The 22,315-nt window shown below is 42.5% G+C and overlaps 1 protein-coding gene across 1 annotated transcript in view; it reads right to left on the reverse strand.

The window, feature by feature from the left end:
* The window catches only part of LOC136863973 (titin), a 982,878-nt gene that overhangs the window by 778,095 nt on the left and 182,468 nt on the right, over positions 1-22,315 (reverse strand). Inside the window, exon 10 of the mRNA XM_067140442.2 lies at positions 17,178-17,364. Within this exon, the coding sequence (XP_066996543.2) occupies positions 17,178-17,364 (187 nt within the window). The remainder of the gene's footprint in view (positions 1-17,177; positions 17,365-22,315) is intronic.

Genomic DNA, 22,315 nt, shown 5'->3' on the forward strand with positions numbered 1-22,315 from the left:
AAGACTGTCTTTGTGGTTTTCTCAACTGAAGTCAACATAGGTCATTATAATAACGTCAGTACCGAGCTCGATAACTGCAGTCGCTTAAGTGCGGCCAGTATACAGTATTCGGGAGATAGTAGGTTCGAACCCCACTGTCGGCAGCCCTGAAAATGGTTTCCCATGGTTTCCCATTTTCACACCAGGCAAATGCTGGGGCTGTACCTTAATTAAGGGCACGGCCGCTTCCTTCCCACTCCTATCCCTTTCCTGTCCCATCGTCGCCATAAAACCTATCTATGTCGGTGCGACGTAAAGCAACTAGCCAATGACGTCAGTGGGAATGTCGCGATTAACAGCAATGCAATCATGAAATATTCGATCAAATGAAAAAACCGCACTTTTTCTCACTTTTAACGAACAGAACTACGTTGCCGATCTAACAGTCCAAAGTTCCAGGACTGGAGTGACCAGGCTGCAGACAGCCGTGAACACTTCTCTGCCATTATTCCGTTATGTAGGCCTATGCACACTGCTAATAAAATCAGTGCCTCAGAGTAGGAATCGAATAGCTGGAATACTATGATGAACCAGTGTGTTATGTACCAGTAGTATAAAAAAATTTATGAACCTGAGGAATGGCATGCTAAAGAAGAGAGTTTTCTAACTCCCCGCCTATTTCCCGCCAATATTCAGGCAGGTTGTTATACTCGGTACGCTGCAGTAATCCCATCTATCGGAGACGAGTGGCAGCAGAAGACACAAAGCACATCACAACAAACGATGGTCAATGTAATGTTATTTTTGATCAGTTTTATGAGCTTAATATATTGTAGGCCTTCACATTTAGTTTCCTTCGGACTATGTGATGTTAGGGCATCTAATGTAAAGTGAGTCCTCCTTTCTTCCATGACTTGTCTTATTGTTCAAGCGATCGTTCCCTTACGATTTTCTCTCCTTTTTATAATCATCTTCTTCACAATTTTCCTTGTCGATATGGACCGATGACCACGCGTTTGAACACCTTAAGACAATTATGACAAAATCCATCGCCAGTTAACATGTCAGCAATACTCGGCGTTGATATGGACTGGGAAACAAAAGTATAAATTCATCTAAATTCATGAATTCTCTTATTATAGTTGTCCCCCTGGGGGTGGAGGCGGCAGAATATCACCCACGGTATCCCCTGCCTGTCGTAAGAGGCGATTAAATTTAGTCCCAGGGCTCTGAACTAGGGAGGGTGGGTTGGCAACAACGGGGCCCTTAGCTGAGTTCTGGCATTGCTTCCACTTACTTGTGCCAGGCTCCTCACTTTCATCTATCCTATCCGACCTCCCTTGGTCAACTATTGTCTCTCTCTACCGGGCGAGTTAGCCGTGCGATCAGAGGCGCGCGGCTGTGAGCTTACATCCGGGAAATAATGGGTTCGAATCCCACTGTCGGCAGCCTTGAAGATGTTTTTCCGCGGTTTCTCATTTTCACACCAGGGGCCTGTTCCGCAAAAGTATGGTCTTGTACATTACAAGTAAATTCTCTAGTAACTTGTACAAATACCAGAGTTTCTGTTCCACAAAAGAATTTTCTACAGTTGTACTTTACTACTCCATACTTACAAATTACTAGTGAATTTTTATAGGCGTGTTCCACAAAAGTACTAGTACTTGTAACTTACTAGCGAATTGAGAAGAATTCTCTACCAGTGAAAGGACAATAATATATAAATGTACTAGTGCTATTTAAATACGCTTATTTTGGATACATTTTGATAAATATGTGGTCTAGCAGTAGTGATAGTGATGGTGAAGAAAATGAAAAACTATCGTCTGTACAGGGAAAGAATAAACTTCCAGTTTAACACTGTATTTGAATACAATGAACGTTTTAGGTTAAGCACAATACAAGTGGAAGAACTTTTGATAGATATTGGCCATAGCTTAAAATATCCTACGTACAGAAATAAATCTCTCTCTGCTAAACAACATTTACTAACAACATTACATTGGCTAGGAAATGGTGGTCAGTACCATGGTACTGCAGATATGCTTGGAATGGCAAAATCTTCGGTCTGTGGTAGCTGCAATAAATGATATAAAATTTCCTCAAATTGTTTGTTGGCCTGAAAATACTGAAAAAAACATATTCCAAGAAGGACATTCCTGGAATCATTAATGAGCAGAATATCTCTTACATACGTCCAACTTTTCCCCTCAAAAGCTCCATGAGCTTTTCCCAAGTCAAATATTTCCATCCAACCATTTATTTTGTCTTGTTTTTTCAGACTCTCGCTGAATCCACCGAAACGAATATCTTTCCTACCTTCTATTTCCTTCAAAATGAATAACTTTGTTTCTCTTGACATCATTTTAACAATTCATGCAGAGTTTGCAAATTCGTAACAATTAAGTTTGGCGGCCGAATATCGTTATTAGCGGCATCTGATTCCTAATGACAGACCAAGGTAGGTATGTTAGACTCTCGTAGAACATACGCGAGGATCGCGGAAGAACAGAATAGGTGATAATAACGGAGTAATTTCCTATCATCAAAGAAATAAACTGAAAAATAACATCGTAGCATTAAAAAATTCACAGGAATATTAGTTATTTCAATCTTTGCTGCATAAGTTACAGTAAAATACGATATTACGATAAATGAGGCAAGCATAACCTAATTCAACGAATGGAATACGAAGATAAACAGCTGATTCATGCTATGACGTAGTATGTTTATTGATATGTCGTCACTTGTAAAACTTGTAACAATTCACTGGTAATATACAAGAGACTATCAATCTTTTGTGGAACAGAAATGTACAACTCCATACATTACAAGAACCCACACTAGTAACTTGTAATGTACAAGACCATACTTTTGTGGAATAGGCCCCAGGGAAATGCTGGTGCTGTACCATACTTGAGGCCACGGTCGCTACCTTCACAATTGTTGCCCTTTCACATTGTTTCGTCGCCGAAAACCTTCGATGCGTTAGCGCGACGTTAAACCACAAGAAAAAATTATTATTATTATTATTATTATCTGACCAGTATGGTTCTGCTGAGGCGACGTGATGTCCGCTCGTTAAACACCTGTGGTCTTCCCGTGCGGTGGTTTACGCGGGTGGTAACATTCTCTCTGCGATATTGAAGATCCATCCTCGACACTGTTGACCCCGGAAACCCGAATTCGCGTGTAATGCTATGACCCAAGCGCCGTGCACCGATGTTCATCCCACTTTCAAAGTCGGTTAACTCGCGACGTGTTGTCATCTTCACGACACTAGTGTCTATGACAGATTGTTCAGCTACGCCGCAGCTAGCCGCAACGCTCACGGGTCATACACGGCACATTTTCTATAGGTACACCCCTTCCCGCGACTTTGGCCACTCAGTGTATATGTTGATATAACGCTGTCTTCATCAAGCACCCTCATTGTCATCATGCCGAGCAGAGATCGAACCCGCGAACATGGACTGATGATGCGTGTTCATAACAGATAAACACACCAAGGAATATTAGATGTACACTGACTGACAGAGCAAATGCAACACCAAGAAGGAGTGGTCAGAACTTTATGCCAATTGCAGGGTAGACTGACGTCACTGAGGTATACTCATGATGTGAAATGCGCCGCTGTGCTACGCACGTAGCGAACGATAAATGGGACACGGCGTTGGCGAATGGCCCACTTCGTACCGTGATTTCTCAGCCGACAGTCATTGTAGAACGTGTTGTCGTGTGCCACAGGACACGTGTATAGCTAAGAATGCCAGGCCGCCGTCAACGGAGGCATTTCCAGCAGACAGACGACTTTACGAGGGGTATGGTGATCGGGCTGAGATGGGCAGGTTGGTCGCTTCGTCAAATCGCAGCCGATACCCATACGGATGTGTCCACGGTGCAGCGCCTGTGGCGAAGATGGTTGGCGCAGGGACATGTGGCACGTGCGAGGGGTCCAGGCGCAGCCCGAGTGACGTCAGCACGCGAGGATCGGCGCATCCGCCGCCAAGCGGTGGCAGCCCCGCACGCCACGTCAACCGCCATTCTTCAGCATGTGCAAAACACCCTGGCTGTTCCAATATCGACCAGAACAATTTCCCGTCGATTGGTTGAAGGAGGCCTGCACTCCCGGCGTCCGCTCAGAAGACTACCATCGACTCCACAGCATAGACGTGCACGCCTGGCATGGTGCCGGGCTAGAGCGACTTGGATGAGGGAATGGCGGAACGTCGTGTTCTCCGATGAGTCACGCTTCTGTTCTGTCAGTGATAGTCACCGCAGACGAGTGTGGCGTCGGCGTGGAGAAAGGTCAAATCCGGCAGTAACTGTGGAGCGCCGTACCGCTAGACAACGCGGCATCATGGTTTGGGGCGCTATTGCGTATGATTCCACGTCACCTCTAGTGCGTATTCAAGGCACGTTAAATGCCCACCGCTACGTGCAGCATGTTCTGCGGCTGGTGGCACTCCCGTACCTTCAGGGGCTGCCCAATGCTCTGTTTCAGCAGGATAATGCCCGCCCACACACTGCTCGCATCTCCCAACGGGCTCTACGAGGTGTACAGATGCTTCCGTGGCCAGCGTACTCTCCGGATCTCTCACCAATCGAACACGTGTGGGATCTCATTGGACGCCGTTTGCAAACTCTGCCCCAGCCTCGTAAGGACGACCAACTGTGGCAAATGGTTGACAGAGAATGGAGAACCATCCCTCAGGACACCATCCGCACTCTTATTGACTCTGTACCTCGACGTGTTTCTGCGTGCATCGCCGCTCGCGGTGGTCCTACATCCTACTGAGTCGATGCCGTGCGCATTGTGTAACCTGCATATCGGTTTGAAATAAACATCAATTATTCGTCCGTGCCGTCTCTGTTTTTTTCCCAACTTTCATCCCTTTCGAACCACTCCTTCTTGGTGTTGCATTTGCTCTGTCAGTCAGTGTAATTCACTGTCAGTACGAAATAATTACACTTTTTTTTGGCTAGGATATACATATTGTTGTTCTGTTCATTAACTGTTGTAAATGTTGGCTTATAATGGAAGTTAATTTAACGCTGTGTAAGGACTGAGCCTTGGACTGTGACTGTAGGTTGCTATCGATTCTTTCAGAGTTCCAGGATGGGTAGAACTTGTTTACAGATTCTTTCCAGTGCGTGGAATTTATATGATGTTGGCAGCACCCACAGCATCACGACAAACGAATGAGAACTGTGCATAAACCACGTCATTTAAAATGAAGTTCCTGCCAAATACCAATGTCACCAGAACCTGGAAACTGCACGTTCAAGGAGGCCGCTGGACTCTCAAATCTCCATCTTTTCTAGGTCAATCGGAATCTCACAGAATCAACAATTAGAAACTGCTACCTCTATACGTTCATCGGAAAGTTAGCTTCAATTCATACCTTTTCAATAATCATTATACCATCCATTTGATTCACCACATCTGCATATGGGAAGGGCATTGGAAACATCGCCTTCTATTATAATAATGTTATTTGCTTTACGTCCCACTAACTACTCTTACGGTTTTCGGAGACGCCGAGGTGCCGGAATTTAGTCCCACAGGAGTTCTTTTACGTGCCAGTAAATCTACCGAAACGAGGCTAACGTATTTGAGCACCTTCAAATCAATCAATCAATCAATCAATCAATCAATCAATCAATCAATCAATCAATCAATCAATCAATCAATCAATCAATCAATCAATCAATCAATCAATCAATCAATCAATCAATCAATCAATCAATCAATCAATCAATCAATCAATCAATCAATCAATCAATCAATACTGATCTGCATTTAGGGCAGTCGCCCAGATGGCAGACTCCCTATCTGTTGTTTTCCTAGCCTTTTCCTAAATGATTTCAAGGAAATTGGAAATTTATTGAACATCTCCCTTGGTAAGTTATTCCAATCCCTAACTCCCCTTCCTATAAATGAATATTTACCCCAGTTTGTCCTCTTGAATTCCAACTTTCTTTATCTTCATATTGTGATTTTTCCTACTTTTATAAACGCCACTCAAACTTATTCGTCTACTAATGTAATTCCACGCCATCTCTCCGCTGACAGCTCGGAACATACCACTTAGTCGAGCAGCTCGTCTTCTTTCCCCCAGTTCTTCCCAGCTCAAATTTTCCAACATTTTTGTAACGCTACTCTTTTGTCGGAAATCACCCAGAACAAATCGGGCTGCTTTTCTTTGGATTTTTTCCAGTTCTTGAATCAGGTAATACTGGCGAGGGTCCCATACACTCACGGGCGCCCGCAGGATCTTTTCCAAGGGGGGGGGGCACATTAACAATTTTCTTGAATATAAAAACCAATATAGCGTCAGCAACATTAAATTGTTTACAGAAACTTACAGTTATAACATATGCTAGATGATTGTCAGTAATTTCAGTTTATGAAATAATCTGGTATGATATTAAACAATTGAACATCAACATCTATAGAATTCCAGGGGGGGCAAATGCCCCCCTTGCCCCCCCCCCCCTTGCGGGCGCCCATGCATACACTGGAACCATACTCTAGTTGGGGTCTTACCAGAGATTTATATGCCCTCTCTTTTACATCCTTACTACAACCCCTAAACACCCTTATAACCAGGTGCAGAGATCTGTACCCTTTATTTATCACCGGACTGAGCCAGTATCGAACCTGCCAAATTGGGGTGAGAAGGCCAGTGCCTCACCCGGCTGTACCACTCAGCCCGGCCCTTCCATTATAAATGTGGTGTAGAAAGGGGCGACTAAACCAATTTTCGCCCATTTCTAAGAGTATTTATCAAGTGAAAGTATGAGAATCCGAATAAATAATTAATAATAATGTTGTTGGATTTACGTCCACTGACGTATTTCTTGCCAGCCCCGTGGTGTAGGAGTAGCGTGCCTACCTCTTATCCGGCGGCCTCGTGTTCGATTCCCGGTCAGGTCAGGGATTTTTTATCTGGATCTGAGGGCTGGTTCGAGGTCCACTCAGCCTACGTGATTAGAATTGAGGAGCTATCTGACGGTGAGATAGCGGCCGCAGTCTAGGAAGCCAAGAATAACGGTGGAGAGGATTCGTCGTGCTGACCACGCGGCCCTTCGTAATCGTAATCGATTCCCAGCTCTGACACGAAATTTAAAAGTGGTACGAGGGCTGGAACGGGGTCCAATCAGCTTCGGGATGCCAACTGAGTAGAGGTGGATTCGATTCCTACCTCAGCCATCCTCGATGTAGTTTTCCGTGGTTTCCCACTTCTCCTCCTGCAGTTTAGAATTGTGTAGACCTAATTCTTGTGTATTACTTTCGGTTTTCAGTGATTAGCAGCAATTTTCATTCTATTAGGGTGTTGTAGAAAAAAATTCGTACAACTAAGTAGTATTGTAGTGTAGTAGTAACTTATATTATTACCTTGTTGTTGTGTGATTTTTGTGAACTATCCTAGATAATATTTCTTTCCTTTCATTTTTATTTGCACAGAATAAGTTATTTTATATTTCTTTTTCTTCCCATTATTACGTAAATAATGACTAAGCAGTGCAACTGTAGGAACTGTGGGTGTGGCCAGGCATTAAGGAGTATGAGGGAGGAGTTGGAGAGTTTGAGGGAAATAATTAGGATTTTCTCAGAGGACAGGAAGGAAAGTAGGCCTCCCTCAAATAATGTACAAGATACAGTAGGTGTAAAGGCGGGATGGGAAGGAAATGAGGGAATTGTAGAAGACAGGTGGTCTAATGTTTTAAGGGGAAGGAGATTGCAGGCTAAGGGCTCTGTTCAGGATCAGAATTCAGGACAGGTGTCTGTTATAAATCGGTACGAGTCACTGCAGGTAGAACAACGGAGGGAAGATGTGGAATAGGGAACTGTTGCTGAGATGTGTGGAAGTAGGAGGAAGGGAAAAGGTAGGAAAGGGAAATGTAGTGTAGTGGAAAGGAAAAGACAGGTAGAACAGGGTCATGGGAGGGAGGAAAGGGAGGAGGAAGTAGCTTCTGCAGCTATCAGGAAAGATAGGGCTGACCAGGAGGGGAGCGGATCAAATGAGGTGGGTAGGGTTGAGGCTCTGGTCATGGGGGATTCCATCGTTAGACATGTGGGGAAAGTGTGTGGAGGAAAGGGAAACAGGGTAGAGTGTTATCCAGGAATTAGGTTGAGGCAGATGTTGAGGAAAGTAGAAGAGAAGGAAGAGGGAAAGGAGAAGGTGGTAGTGTTTCACGTTGGTACTAACAACGTAAGGCAAGCAGGTATAAGTACCAACATAGTTGGGGATGTGTGGGATCTGGTAAATGCAGCACGGATGAAGTTTAAGGAAGCGGAGATTGTTATCAGTGGAATACTGTGTAGGAGGGATACTGACTGGAAGGTGATTGGGGATTTAAATGAGACTATGGAGTGGGTATGTGGGAAACTGGGAGTGAGATTTCTAGATCCTAATGGGTGGGTAGGAGACAGGGATCTGCGCCCAGATGGCCTTCACTTAAACCGCAGTGGTACATACAAGTTAGGAAACTTGTTTCGAAGGGTTATAGGCAGGTACATTCAGGGAAACGGGGTGGCTTAGGGAGCGGTGTTTGGCGAACAGGGAACTGGAAATCAATTAGGGATGACATAAAAATGTTAGTGCTCAACTGTAGAAGCATTGTAAACAAAGGAATCGAATTAAGTAATTTAATAGATATATACTTATCAGCTATTGTAATAGGAGTTCAATCATGGCTGAGAAATGATATAATGGATGCAGAAATATTCTCACGGAACTGGAGTGTGTATCGTAAAGATAGGATAGGAATGGTAGGAGGGGGAGTATTCATTCTGGTGAAAGAAAAATTTGTAAGCTACGAAAATGTTAAGGATGAAAAACATGAAATTCTGTGTGTAAGGCTCATCTCTAAAGATAATAGGCAACTTGATGTCTTTGGCGTGTACAGACCGGGAAAGGGTAGCGCTGATGCTGATTCAGAATTATTTGATAAGATAATCAGCTATGTTGGAAATGATATGGAAAGGAATGTGATAGTAGCAGGCAATCTCAGTTTATCAAATGTCAATTGGGAAGGTAATACGAACGACAGGAAGCATGACCAACAAATGGCAAATAAGTTAATATGGGAAGGGCAGCTGATTCAGAAAGTGATGGAACCAACTACAGGGAAGAATATTTTGGATGTGGTGCTGATAAAACCATATGAGCTGTATAGAGAAACCGAAGTAATAGATGGTATTAGTGATCACGAAGCTGTCTTTGTCGTAGTTAAAAATAAATGTGATAGAAAGGAAGGTTAGGCAGTACCATATGGATGATAAAACAGGCATGAGGGAGTTTAAAGAAAGTAACTATGATCGCTGGAAAATGGTAAATAAAAATGTAAACAGACTCTGGGATGGGTTTAAAGCAATTGTTGAGGAATGTGAAAATAGGTTTGTTCCTTTAAAGGTGGTAAGGAATGGTAAGGATCCACTATATTATTACATAGAAGTAAAGAGACTAAGAAGGAGGTGCAGGTTGGAACGAAATAGAGTTAGAAATGGTTATGGAAGTAAGGAGAAATTGAAGGAACTTACTAGGAAATTGAATCTAGCAAAGAAGTCAGCTAAGGATAACATGATGGCAGGCACAATTGGTGGTCATACAAATTTTAGTGAAAAGTGGAAGGGTGTGTATAGGTACTTTAAGGCAGAAACAGGTTCCAAGAAGGACATTCCAGGAATCATTAATGAACAAGGGGAGTGTGCACGAGGATCTTCAAAAGGCAGAAGTATTCAGTCAGCAGTATGTAAAGATTGTTGGTTACAAGGATAATGTCCAGATAGGGGATGTGAGTAATACTAAATAAGTATTAAAATTTACCTATGATAACAATGACATTTACAGTATGATACAAAAGTTGAAAACTAGAAAAGCAGCTGGAATTGATAAGATTTCTGGGGATATACTAAAGGTAATGGGTTGGGATATAGTACCATATCTGAAATACTTATTTGATTATTGTTTGGTTGAAGGAGCTGTACCAAATGAATGGAGATTTGCTATAGTAGCCCCTGTGTATAAAGGAAAGGTTGATAGACATAAAGCTGAAAATTACAGGCCAGTAAGTTTGACATGCATTGTATGTAAGCTTTGGGAAAGCATTCTTTCTGATTATATTATACATGTTTGCGAAATTAATAACTGGTTTGACAAAGGCAGTTTGGGTTTAGGAAAGGTTACCCGACTGAAGCTCAGCTTGTAGGATTTCTGCAAGATATAGCAGATATCCTGGATTCAGAAGGCCAAATGGACTGTATTGCGATTGACAAGACGTATCCGTGTCGGTGCGACGTAATGATGATGATGATTATGATTATTATTATTATTATTATTATTATTATTATTATTATTATTATTATTTCCCACTCCCATTCCCCGATTAATGTGAAATACTTTTCTATTCTACTGAACCTGACCCCTAAACGACAAAGTATATTGGCATATGTTCTTTATCCTAGACGGCAGCTCTATTGTTTGGGAAGTTAAGGTAAATAAATAAATAAATAAATAAATAAATAAATAAATAAATAAATAAATAAATAAATAAATAAATAAATAAATAAATAAATAAATAAATGTTCTTGTTCTTTTCTTTACATTCAATTAAATGCTTGCCTTTTATATAATCTAATTTTCTCGTATTAACTGAATTTGTGAGCTACATAACTAGTTTGGTTCTTTCCAAATAAGAGGCAACGATTTCCTCGTCCTTCCTGTCTAAGCGATTGTACACACCCTTTAGCAACCAGATTATCGCTCTCAACGGCATAGCCATGTTAAAGCATCGGATTCCTTTATTATATCTCCGAAGTTAAGTAACACTGGGCGTGGTCAGCACCTGAGTGGGTAGCCCACTTGTTGCTGTCTAGAGGTTGCCACCCTACTGCAAGTACTGTAAATTCCTGATCAGTGGCCGCTGACCTATTTCAGACATTGTTGTCTAGGTCACAATCTCCAGATTTGGACAGGGCATATAGTTTCATTTTCATTTCTTTTACGTTTCTGTTTAAATTTCTTTTTTTAAACAGATATTTCACAAAATACAGCAAAGGCTAACAGGTTAACACATTCTGTTTTAGTGTCTTTCTACATTCCTAACACTTAGAACCATTTTATCACAAACCTTTCCCACATCCCTTAGTAAATTTCCATCCCAGTAATATCTCACTACTACCGGGCGAGTTGGCCGAGCGCGTAGAGGCGCGCGGCTGTGAGCTTGCATCCAGGAGATAGTAGGTTCGAATCCCACTATCGGCAGCCCTGAAAATGGTTTCCCGTGGTTTCCCATTTTCACACCAGGCAAATGCTGGGGCTGTACCTTAATTAAGGCCACGGCCGCTTCCTTCCAACTCCTAGGCCTTTCCTATCCCATCGTCGCCATAAGACCTATCTGTGTCGGCGCGACGTAAAGCCCCTAGCAAAAAAAAAAATATCCCACTACTATCCTGTAAAGTATTTTCCGTACCTGTCCAACCAACATCCCTCTTACTGATGCTCCATTTGGTGCTATGCCGTGTGTGCTCCGGAGAGGCCTGGTGCAGGTCTTTCGAGTTGACGCCATATAGGAGACCTGCGTGTCTGTGAGGATGGGGCCCTATCTAAGATGAAATCTAAAACCTCTTGCACCAAAGGCCAGCACGTTAACCATTTAGCCACGGAGTGGTATAAGATGGTATTGATAGCCTATGCCCTATGCTATCTTTAGTATTTCACCCTCTCCCATTAAATCTTTTCCTGTACGGCATATTTCCATACACCGTTATCGCCCCACTGTCCGACTCCATTGCTAACTGGTTAGCATGCCAAGGGGTCACGGCTTCGATTCCCGACCGGGCCGGGATTTTCCCCTTCACTGTTTTATTGCTCTGACTCAGAAGCTGAATGTGTATGCTGTCTTCAATTTAAAATTCGACCGAGGTACGGTCCTAGCCTCACAGTCATGTAGCTTACCCATGGGCGTCAACCTGAAAGACCTGCACCAGTCCTCTCCGGAGCCTATACGTTGTCCATATGATTTTTTTTTTTTACATTTTTTTGCTAGCTGCTTTACGTCGCACCGACACAGATACGTCTTATGGCAACGATGGGACAGGAAGGGGCTAGGAGTGGGAAGGAAGCGGTCGTGGCCTTAGGTAAGGTACAGCCCCAGCATTTGCCTGGTGTGAAAATGGGAAACCACGGAAAACCATTTTCAGGGCTGCCGACAGTGGGGTTCGAACCTGCTATCTCCCGAATACTGGATACTGGCCACACTTAAGCGACTGCAGCTATCGAGCTCGGTACACAATTTATTTTACGTCACACCGACGCAGATAGGTCTTACAGTGACGATGGGATGGGAAAATGCCTAGGAGTGGGAAGGAAGCGGCCGTGGCCTTAATTAAGGTACAGTCCCAGCATATGCGTGGTGTGAAAATGGGAAAATGGGCTGCCGACAGTGGGGTCTAACCCACTATCTCCCGGATGCTCACAACTGCGCGTCCCTAACGGCACGGCCAACTCGCCCGGTGTTATTATTATTATTATTATTATTATTATTCGCCGTACAATTTACAGCCTCATAAATTATCTACAACATTATCCTAAACTTGATAACATCATTTTCAATTTCTACTTCTCATGCGGTACCGGTATTTCCACTTCGAATTATGCTTTTGTCGCCGGGCTGAATGGCACAAACGGTAGAGTATTGGCCTTATTGAGACCAATTATACGGGTTCGAATCCAGCTCACAAGGAAGTATCAGGTAAGACAGGTCGAAACCTACCTTGAATTTTTTGTTTTTGCTAGTGGCTTTACGTCGCACCGACACAGATAGGTCTTATGGCGACGATGGGGTAGGAAAGGCCTGGGAGTTGGAAGGAATCGGCCGTGGCCTTAATTCAGGTACAGCCCCAGCATTTGCCTGGTGTAAAATGGGAAACCACGGAAATCCATCTTCAGGGCTGCCGACAGTGGGATTCGAACCCACTATCTACCGGATGTAAGCTCCCAGCCGCGCGCCCCTAACCGCACGGCCAACTCGCCCGGTCAATTTTTTTGACACAATTGTTGTACTGTAAGATGATAGCGTGCGGTGTATCGGCCTCCAGATTTAACTGCAAGGGTTCGAAATCGTCCGTGAAATCCCGGTATGCAAGCATGACGAGTGGAGTAGCGGGACATCCCTGAGCCAGTTCAGTGTTTTGTGGCGGGACCGTATAACGTGCATGCAGTCTCTCGACCCGCTCTGAAGCTATAATGTTTCACTCACTTGTCAGACACTCAAAGAATAGCAGAAATGACTGGTATAAATTGCATGATGATAACACAAGTTTTTGTACAGCAAGCACAACGAATTAGAACATTGTCGCACTGTTCTCCACACGTTTCTTTCTTCTTCTTCAAACAATATTTAGCGGGCACTACGAACTCTGGAGCTCGCTCTCTTGTGTTGCAATTTAGTGCAAACGATGAATATTTTAGCATATCCCGAAATCGTGGAGGTGAAAACTGAAAATGTACCGTATAGAGGACTGCAGATTAAGTATTGTGTCTCGTGGTGAACCTCAAATTTAACATCATTACGGGAGGTTAGAATTTCTGTTAATCGGCTGTAAAAAGCTTTCCACTGCCAGAAGAAGAATTTGTCTAACTGTTGAATTATGCCCGTGGTACCTGGAGCAGTTGTATTGTGTTGCGTGGAGGGATGTATTCATGACAAGTTGTATCACTGTATGTGGTTCACAAATCGAAAAGCAGGCCACAGTTGCCTTCGGAGGACGAAAAAGAAAAGGCTTCTCTAAACCATATTTTCAGTTCTCTTTTCCCCAGTTTTCCTATTTTTGTGGCATTGACAACGATGTTATCTGATTTAAACATACTTTTTGAATCCAGAGAACCGAAGGTTCCGGTCGGTTCCTGCAGTACAGTGAATAACTTAGGGAACAAAGAACCGTCCATACTGATTTTTGGTGTATGATGTATGAATGTACGAGCGAACTAACCGATTGTGCTATCGTGTGTGTGTGTTTCTCACCTACAAAAGATAGTCCTTCTCGATCGCATTTCGCGCTCGAACGCGCTTTGATCAGTGTTGTACATTGATAATGCAATTTGATTTACGTCGCACCGACACAGATTATGGCGACGATGTGACAGGAAAAGGCTAGGAGTGGGAAGGAAGCGACCGTGGCCTTAATTACGATACAGTCCCAGTATTTTCCTGGTGTGAAAATGGGAAACGGACGAATATTTCTTGGAGACTACTTTTCGAACTGTTCTGTTGTTTTTGTCTGTTTTGTCAATTAACAGGGACAAATGTGCAGTGTCTTGTTTTTCCTTGTGGCCACTATGTTTTATGCATATAAGCAATGTATAGTTCATCGTCTGAATTTACAGTTTTATTTCAATAAATCATCTTGCATTGTGTTCTACCAGAGCGATAAATACTTTCTGGAGCCACTGTATACTTACAGTACTCGCGCGACCTCCCATTGATCTACATGAGAGATTCCGCACATGATTTCGGAGACTTGCAGTTAAATCTGGCGGCTGATTTTCCGCACGTTGTCCTCCTATAGTACAACGATATACCTGATACTTCTCTTGTCAGTTTGGTGGTATCTGAAGGTTCTCAAATACACCAACCTCGATTTGTAGACATCCCGGCACATACAATAATATATGGTACACTACATTCCGGTACCTCGGCTCCTCCGAAAACCGTAAAAGGGACGTAAAATCACTGTTAGAAATAGGAGCTATTCAAAAGAGCTTCTGCTATAATAATAATAATAATAATAATAATAATAATAATAATAATAATCTAGTGGAAATGCAGTGAAGAACACCTTGTGAGCAACGTCCAGTCCAAACAGGTTTTACAAATGTGTTCGTGTAGAGGATCCCCTGTGGGTGGAGGTTATAGAATAACATCCACAGTATTCCCTGCCTGTCGTAAAAGGAGACTACAAGGGGCCCCAGGGGCTCTCAGTTTGGGAGTGTGGGTTGGTAACCGCGGGGCCCTTACATGAGTCCTGCTTTTGCTTCTTCTTCCTTGTGCCAGGCTCCTCACTTTCATCTATCCTATCCGATCTCCTATGGTCAACTCCTTTTCTTTTCCGATTCCTTCTATTTTTTCTCTCTGATTTGTGTTATACAGAGGATGGTTGCCCAGTTGTACTTCCTCTTAAAAATAATCACCACCACCACCACCGCCACCACCGTGTGTAGAGGACACTTCGACCGCACGTGGAAGGGCACCAGTCGCCTGCATCGGTCTGCAGCCATTAGACTTAGTGTCTTATCGTACGTCGTCTGAGAACACAAGTGTAGCTGGCGGTGCGATTCAATTGCGTGTGTATCACAGTGTGCGACTTCAGTGCCTGGAAGACGACGGCGAGCACCAATGGAACAAATGAGTGACTTTCAGCGTGATAGTATAGTGGGACTCCAAGAAGGTGGCTGACGGAGATTTGCCCCTCACTTGGGGCGTGACTTGTTATTGGTCCATCGATAGTGGAGAAGATGGGAGACAGACGATTCCCACAGTAGTGCCACCTCGCTGCACTGAAGAGCGCCTGGACAGAAGAATCGTTCGGGCCACCAGCTTGACTGACAGAACAGTTACAACATGTCCAAATAAAGTCACATCCCCCACCCCCACCAACCATCACTATGTTTGTACATGAACACTACACAATTGTCTGTTCGAGATAAGTTTGCGTTCTCGAGTTCCTCTTGACACACACGTTGACCCCTAACTCATCACCGTGACCATCTCCGGTGGTGTCGGGAGAGAGTGCGTTTGAGGGGCGAATGGAGAGCAGAAGTGTTCAGCGATGCGAGTCGTTTCTGTCTTGGTCAAAGTTTGCGTGAGTGGAATAGTCCATTCATATATTCACACTCATCTTACCGGACCCACACCTGGGATTATGATATGGGGGATGGGGTATAAGATACACATCCCGATCGCCCCTGGTTCATTCAGGGGAGCAAGACGAGCGAGACTCGTGACGTTGTCAGTTCTGTCCTCCGACTATACATGGTGGAAGGTAACTAATGCACCAAACTAACAGAAGTAATATATCTTTGGATCACAATGTCGCCTGGTCACAATGTCACAAGGTCTTCAGCTTGCACCGTTCTCGAGGAAAGTCGTGTTTTGGGAACTGCAATGCAACGGCTGGCGGTAGATACTGATGAATTTTCACCATAAGGCGCTTCAAAAGTACGATAGCAAGAGTTTGCATGAAGAAACATTATTTTACAGATACACAGTAGTAGGGCACCGATACGCATTACTATTCAACATTGTCACCATTCGTGTCCAAGCACTTGTTCCAACGGTACACCAAAGCATCGATGCCGGAAGAAATCTGCTTCAAGTCCCCGAAGCCACGTCATGACAGAATGCTGAACGGCCGTATCGTCGTTGAATCTCTTTCCACCCAGGTGCTTCTTCAACGATCCGAAAAGATGGAAATCACTGGGTGCCATGATGGGACTGTAGGAAGGATGATACAGTACCTCCCACCGGAAGCGGCGTAACAATTCACGCGTGTAGTCTGGCGCTGTCATGCAGCAACACGACGCGTGTTGAGAGAAGTCGAGATCGTATTCTGCGAATTGCAACCCGCAAACGCTCAAATGTGTCACAGAATTTCCCACTAGTATATCTAGTACCTATGTATACTGACAGACGATGGTCACAGTAACTTTCAGCATTCATTGTCGTTCCCCTGGTGAGGAAATCAACCATCTGGACCATCCTCCCTACAGCTTCTGGGACTGGATGCAGATTATGCCCTAGGGTCTTTCCTTTGACACAAGTAATTTAACTTCCAAAAATAATGAGTAGTGCAAACATTAAAAAATGAGATATATGGAAGGAAATGATTCAGAAAATATCATTTCTGGAGAAGTGTTTAGAGATTCTAAAGTACATTATTCATACAAGTCTTTAAACATATTCAGCAAAACAATTATGCAGATATTCAATGAATATATAGAGCAAACCACACTTGGCTGCAAAAGATTAATGTGCAAATTTGATTATTAAAAATGTACAGGAAATATCTGAATGTTATTGAACGAATGTATGTTAGGCAAGGACCTTTTTGAAAAATAGCATTTGCTGTTTCTGAACTACAAAAATATGAGTTTTAATGAATTTAAGATAGCGAAAGTAATGGGCCGTACCTCGGGTGCGCTGGATGCGGTGCCATCCAAGATTCGTTTGATATTGGGCCCTACTGCACCGGAGGGTGAACCGTCGTGTTGGGCGCCACATAGTGATGCGTCCAGTTGTTCAGCTAATGCCGTCACCTCGGCTAATTTGTCCGAGATGGCTTCCACTGCTGTCGCGTTGTTGCTTCCGTCCTCCGACCTGCAACACAAGTCTAAGTTAATATGCATAGAACTACTAGAACTCTGGAAGCTGATGTTGATGCTGAGAGTTGAGATTGGCACAACACTGGTTACTGAAAATAACAAACATAGACCAAGCGTTACCCTCTGATGACGAGGGTCATGTGTGAAGTAGATCTGATACAGGCTTTCTCATTAGGCGGCTCGCTGATCACGTCCGGCCCACTGAGAGATTGCTGCTGGTCCATCATGAAAAATGTCAGACTGGGAAAGGGACTGCGCGGTTTGGCTCACGTACCTATCGGCTTGCATTCGGGAGATAGTGGGTTCGAACCCCACTGTCGGAAGCCCTGAACATGGCTTTCCGTGGTTTCCCATTTTCACACCAGGCAAATGCTGGGGCTGTTCGTTAATTAAGGCCACGGTCGCTTCCTTCCCACTTCTTGTCTTTCTTATCCCATCGTCGCCATAAGATCTATCTGTGCCGGCGCGACGTAAAGCAACTTGTAAAAACGAAAGCATTAAATCGGTAAATACCTGTCATCACTGTGCGATCAATACGTCTATTCCCACAATGCATTTTCTATCCATTATTCTCCTTAAGACTGGTCACGCCTCCCAGCCACAATTGTGGATATGCAGTCCATCAGAGCAATTTTCAATGTGTTCATTTTCCTATGCTAATGTGTAAAGGAAAATGAAACTTAAACCCAATATTCTGTAGAAGTATATATGTAAATACGTCATGAAAACATACATTACTACACTACGGTACAGTATGATACATTTTCTATTACACACTGGCATAGGAAAATTAACAAAACCAAAATTGTTCTGATGGACTACATATCCCTATGTGGCTGGGAGGAATGACCAGTCTTAAGGAAAATCACGGATAGGAGGAGCATTATGGGATACGACGTTTTTCTCGCGCAGAGACGCTGTGAATGTAATGAAGCCTTCATTCCGTGCAATGAAGTCTGCCAAACACAGAACGATGCGAGGAATGTTCTATGTCTGATTATTATTATTATTATTACTGTTACGGAACGAGTTGGCTTGCGTGGTACGAGCCGCATAGCTGAAAGCTTTCTTTCGGGATGTGGTAGGTTTAAGCCCCACCACCGGCAGCCCCGAAGATGGTTTTTTGTGGTTTCCTCTTTTCATACCGGATAAATTATGAAGCTGTACCTTAATTGAGGGCACGGCTGCTTCCTGTCCCATCGTCACCGAAAACATATCTTAGTTGGTGCGACCTTAAAATATCACGGGTAAAAAAGGAAATATTATTGTTTGTTTTACTTTCTACTAACTATTGTTACGATTTTAAGAGACGCCGAGGTGCCGGAAATGTTGCTCTTCAGTTCTTTCGTGTGTCGTTAAAACTTCCGACTCGAGGTTTCAGCACTCTTAAATGCCATCTGACCGTGCTGGGATTCAATCTTTCAACCTCGAGCATATATGGCAGGCGCCCACAAACTCGGCCAGTTTCATTGTCTTCCTGTTGAAAAAAAAAAGAATAATGCCATTCCTGCAATTCACTGATTTTCGAATTGTTGGCGGGAATAAGAACAGCACAAAGAACGTGGAACTCTTGGAAAACCTCCAACCAGATCTAATGCTAATTGAAGGTCTTTGCCCTCAAGCACAGCTGTCACTGGCGGATATAAATGTGTCCATTCATATATTATGGCACGCTCACATAATGTGACTACATCCATCCCTTACACTCATAAAATATATATTCTCAATAAATTTCTTTTATGATCTAGTAGTACGCTGCACAATCTACAAGACAGATAATGATGAGTAATTGACGGAATGTTGCAGTATCGAGAGTTGCATCATATGGAATTTCTGCGCCGAAGAACTTGTTAGTTTACTTGGAAAATAACTTCAATGGCACTGAGTGCAAGAATTAAAAATATAATAATAGAGTATTGATCACTAGAAATGGGCACCATATGAAGAAAGTTTTGTCTAAGTATGAAAAATGTCAAAATATGAAATACATATTTTAATGATTAAATGTATTTCTCCTTTAAAAGTATAGAGCAAGTTTACATCACTGTTTACAAAATAAGCCTTCACAGATGGAGATTTGTCTGTATTTAATTATACGATGCAATAAATCACAATAATTTTATTTATTCACACTCAGAGAAAAAAACAATTTGTTAAGAAGGAAGTCATACTTTCCAATGTCGACTCAGTTAAATGTAACTTAAAAGCTTTTCAGTCTGCCGAACACACAAGTTAAATATAAATATACATCAAACCTGTAAAAAAACACATTATTGACTGACAAGGAATAAAAATGTACACTATTAAACAAAGAATACCATGTTTCGTTCTAAAAAAGGGCATCATCAGATTCTGTCAAGCCACATTCAATATTTGGTGTATGCTGGAGTTGAAGCAAGGCAGGATTTCATTAACATAAGTTCCAGATTACAGCTTCATAGATGTTTGGAAGGATATAAACATAAATATTTCGAAATAATGAATGTGACTTGATGGAATCTGATGATGTTCTTTTAAGATCGAAACAATCAAATCAATCATTGATCTGCATTTAGGACAGTCGCCAGGTGGCAGATACCCTATATGTTGTTTACTTTTTTTTTCTATTTTGCTTAACGTCGCACCGACACAGTTATGTCTTACGGCGACGATAGGATAGTCCTAGTCCTTTGTTAAATAATTGCAAAGAATATGGAAATTTTTTGAATATCTCCCTTGATGAATTATTCCTATAAACGAATATTTGTCCCAATTTGTCCTTTTTAATTCCATCTTTATCTTCATAATGTGATCTTTCCTACTTTTAAAAACACCACTCAAATATATTCGTCTACTAATGTCATTCCATGACATCTCTCCACTGACAGCTCGGAACATACAACATAGTCGAGGAGCTCATCTCCTTTCTCCCAAGTCTTCCCACCCCAAACTTTGCAACATTTCCGTAACGCTACTCTTTCGTCGGAAATCACCCAGAACAAATCGAGCTGCTTTTCTTTGGATTTTTTCCAGTTCTCAAATCAAGTAATACTGGTGATGGTCCCATACACTGGAACCACACTTTAGTTGGGGTATTACCAGAGACTTATACGCCCTCTCTTTTACATCATTGCTACAACCCCTAAAATCCCTCATAACCATGTGCAGAGATCTGTACCCTTTATTTACAATACTGTTTATATGATTACCCCAATGAAGATCTTTCCTTACATTAACACCTAAGTACTTTCAACGATCCCCCAAAAAGAAACTTTCTCCCCATCAACACAGTAATTAAACCTAAGAGGACTTTTCCTATTAGTGAAAATCCCAACCCGACTTTTAACCCCGTTTATCATCATAGCATTGTCTGCTGTCCATCTCACAACACTGCCGAGGTCTTTTTGTTGTTGCTCACAATCTTGTAATTTAGGCCTATTTATTACTGTATACACTATAACGTCATCCGCAAGAAAAAAAGCCTTACCGCTGATTTCAGTTCTTTACTCATATCATTTTTATATATAAGAAAACATAAAAGTCCAATAATACTGCCTTGACGAACTCCCCTCTTAATGGTTACAGGATCAGATAAAGCTTCACCTACTCTAATTCTCTGAGTTCTATTTTCTAGAAATACAGTCACCCATTCTGTCACTCTTTTGTCTAGTCCAATTGCACTCATTTTTGCCAGTAGTCTCCTATGATCTACCCTATCAACTTTTTTGGATAGGTCAATCGCGATACAGACCATTTGACCTCCTAATTCCAAGATATTTGCTATATCTTGCTGGAATCCTACAAGTTGAGCTTAAGTGAAATAGGATTTTTTAAACCCAAACTGCCTCCTATCTAAACAGTTACTAATTTCGAAAACATGTCTCATATAATCAGAAATAATGCTTTCCCAAAGCTTACATATAACACATGTCAAACTGGCCTGTAATTTTCGGCTTTACATTTATCACCTTTTCCTTTATACACAGGGGCTACTATAGCAACTCTCCATTCGTTTGGTATGGCTCCTTCATGCAAACAGTAATCAACATGTCATTCTTTGTTTATTAGTGTGTATTTTTAATCCTTGCTTAATAATGTGTTTTGTTTACGGGTATGTAGATATTTATATTTAACAGACTGAAACCTTTTATGTTACATTTTATGTTACAGTCAGAACAAAATAAATCGCTGGTTGTTTTAGCTGTGCTTAGCACTAGTTACTGCTTCACAGGTCACCACGGATCGCGAAATGAATGTCACGTCACGCTTTCTTTTCTTTTTTTTTTTTTACAAATTTCTTCGCGTCGCACTGACACACATGAGTCATGGCGACGATGGGATAGGAAAGATCTAGGAGTGGGAAGGATGCGTCCGTGGACTTCACTAAGGTACAGCATTGATGATGATGATGATGATGATGATGCTTGTTGTTTAAAGGGGCCTAACATCGAGGTCATCGGCCCCTAATGGTACAAAATGAAATGATAACAAATATTCAAAAGCATCCACTGACCAAAATTAAAAAATGTCATGAAGAATGAATGGATGGACGTGAATCACAAAAAACAAACAAAAAAACTGTGGATCCGATTCAAAAGGTCATAAATAATAGTATTGCCGACCAAGGGACCACTTATAAAGACAATCCTGAATCGAGGATATTTGATGTGTAAAGGGGTCCAAAATCCAGGTCAAGGCCCCTCAGAATGGTACTTATCGCTAGTAAAGTAGAACCATGGTATTTGTCATGTTGGGGTACTGATCAAAAGTAGCGAAGACTCACGGTGTTCCACACATGATGGTACTACTCACAAGTATTGTACGTCGCACAGGTAACGCAGACCTATGGTGTTTCTCACACAATGGCGCCACACATAGCCAACGCAAACCGATGGGGTTCCTCACCTAGGTGTACTAATCACGGGCGCCGGTATTCCCGTGGTGTTCCTCACATAGTGGGTAATAAT

Source organism: Anabrus simplex, chromosome 2, assembly GCF_040414725.1.
Source record: "Anabrus simplex isolate iqAnaSimp1 chromosome 2, ASM4041472v1, whole genome shotgun sequence".
Taxonomy (NCBI): domain Eukaryota; kingdom Metazoa; phylum Arthropoda; class Insecta; order Orthoptera; family Tettigoniidae; genus Anabrus; species Anabrus simplex.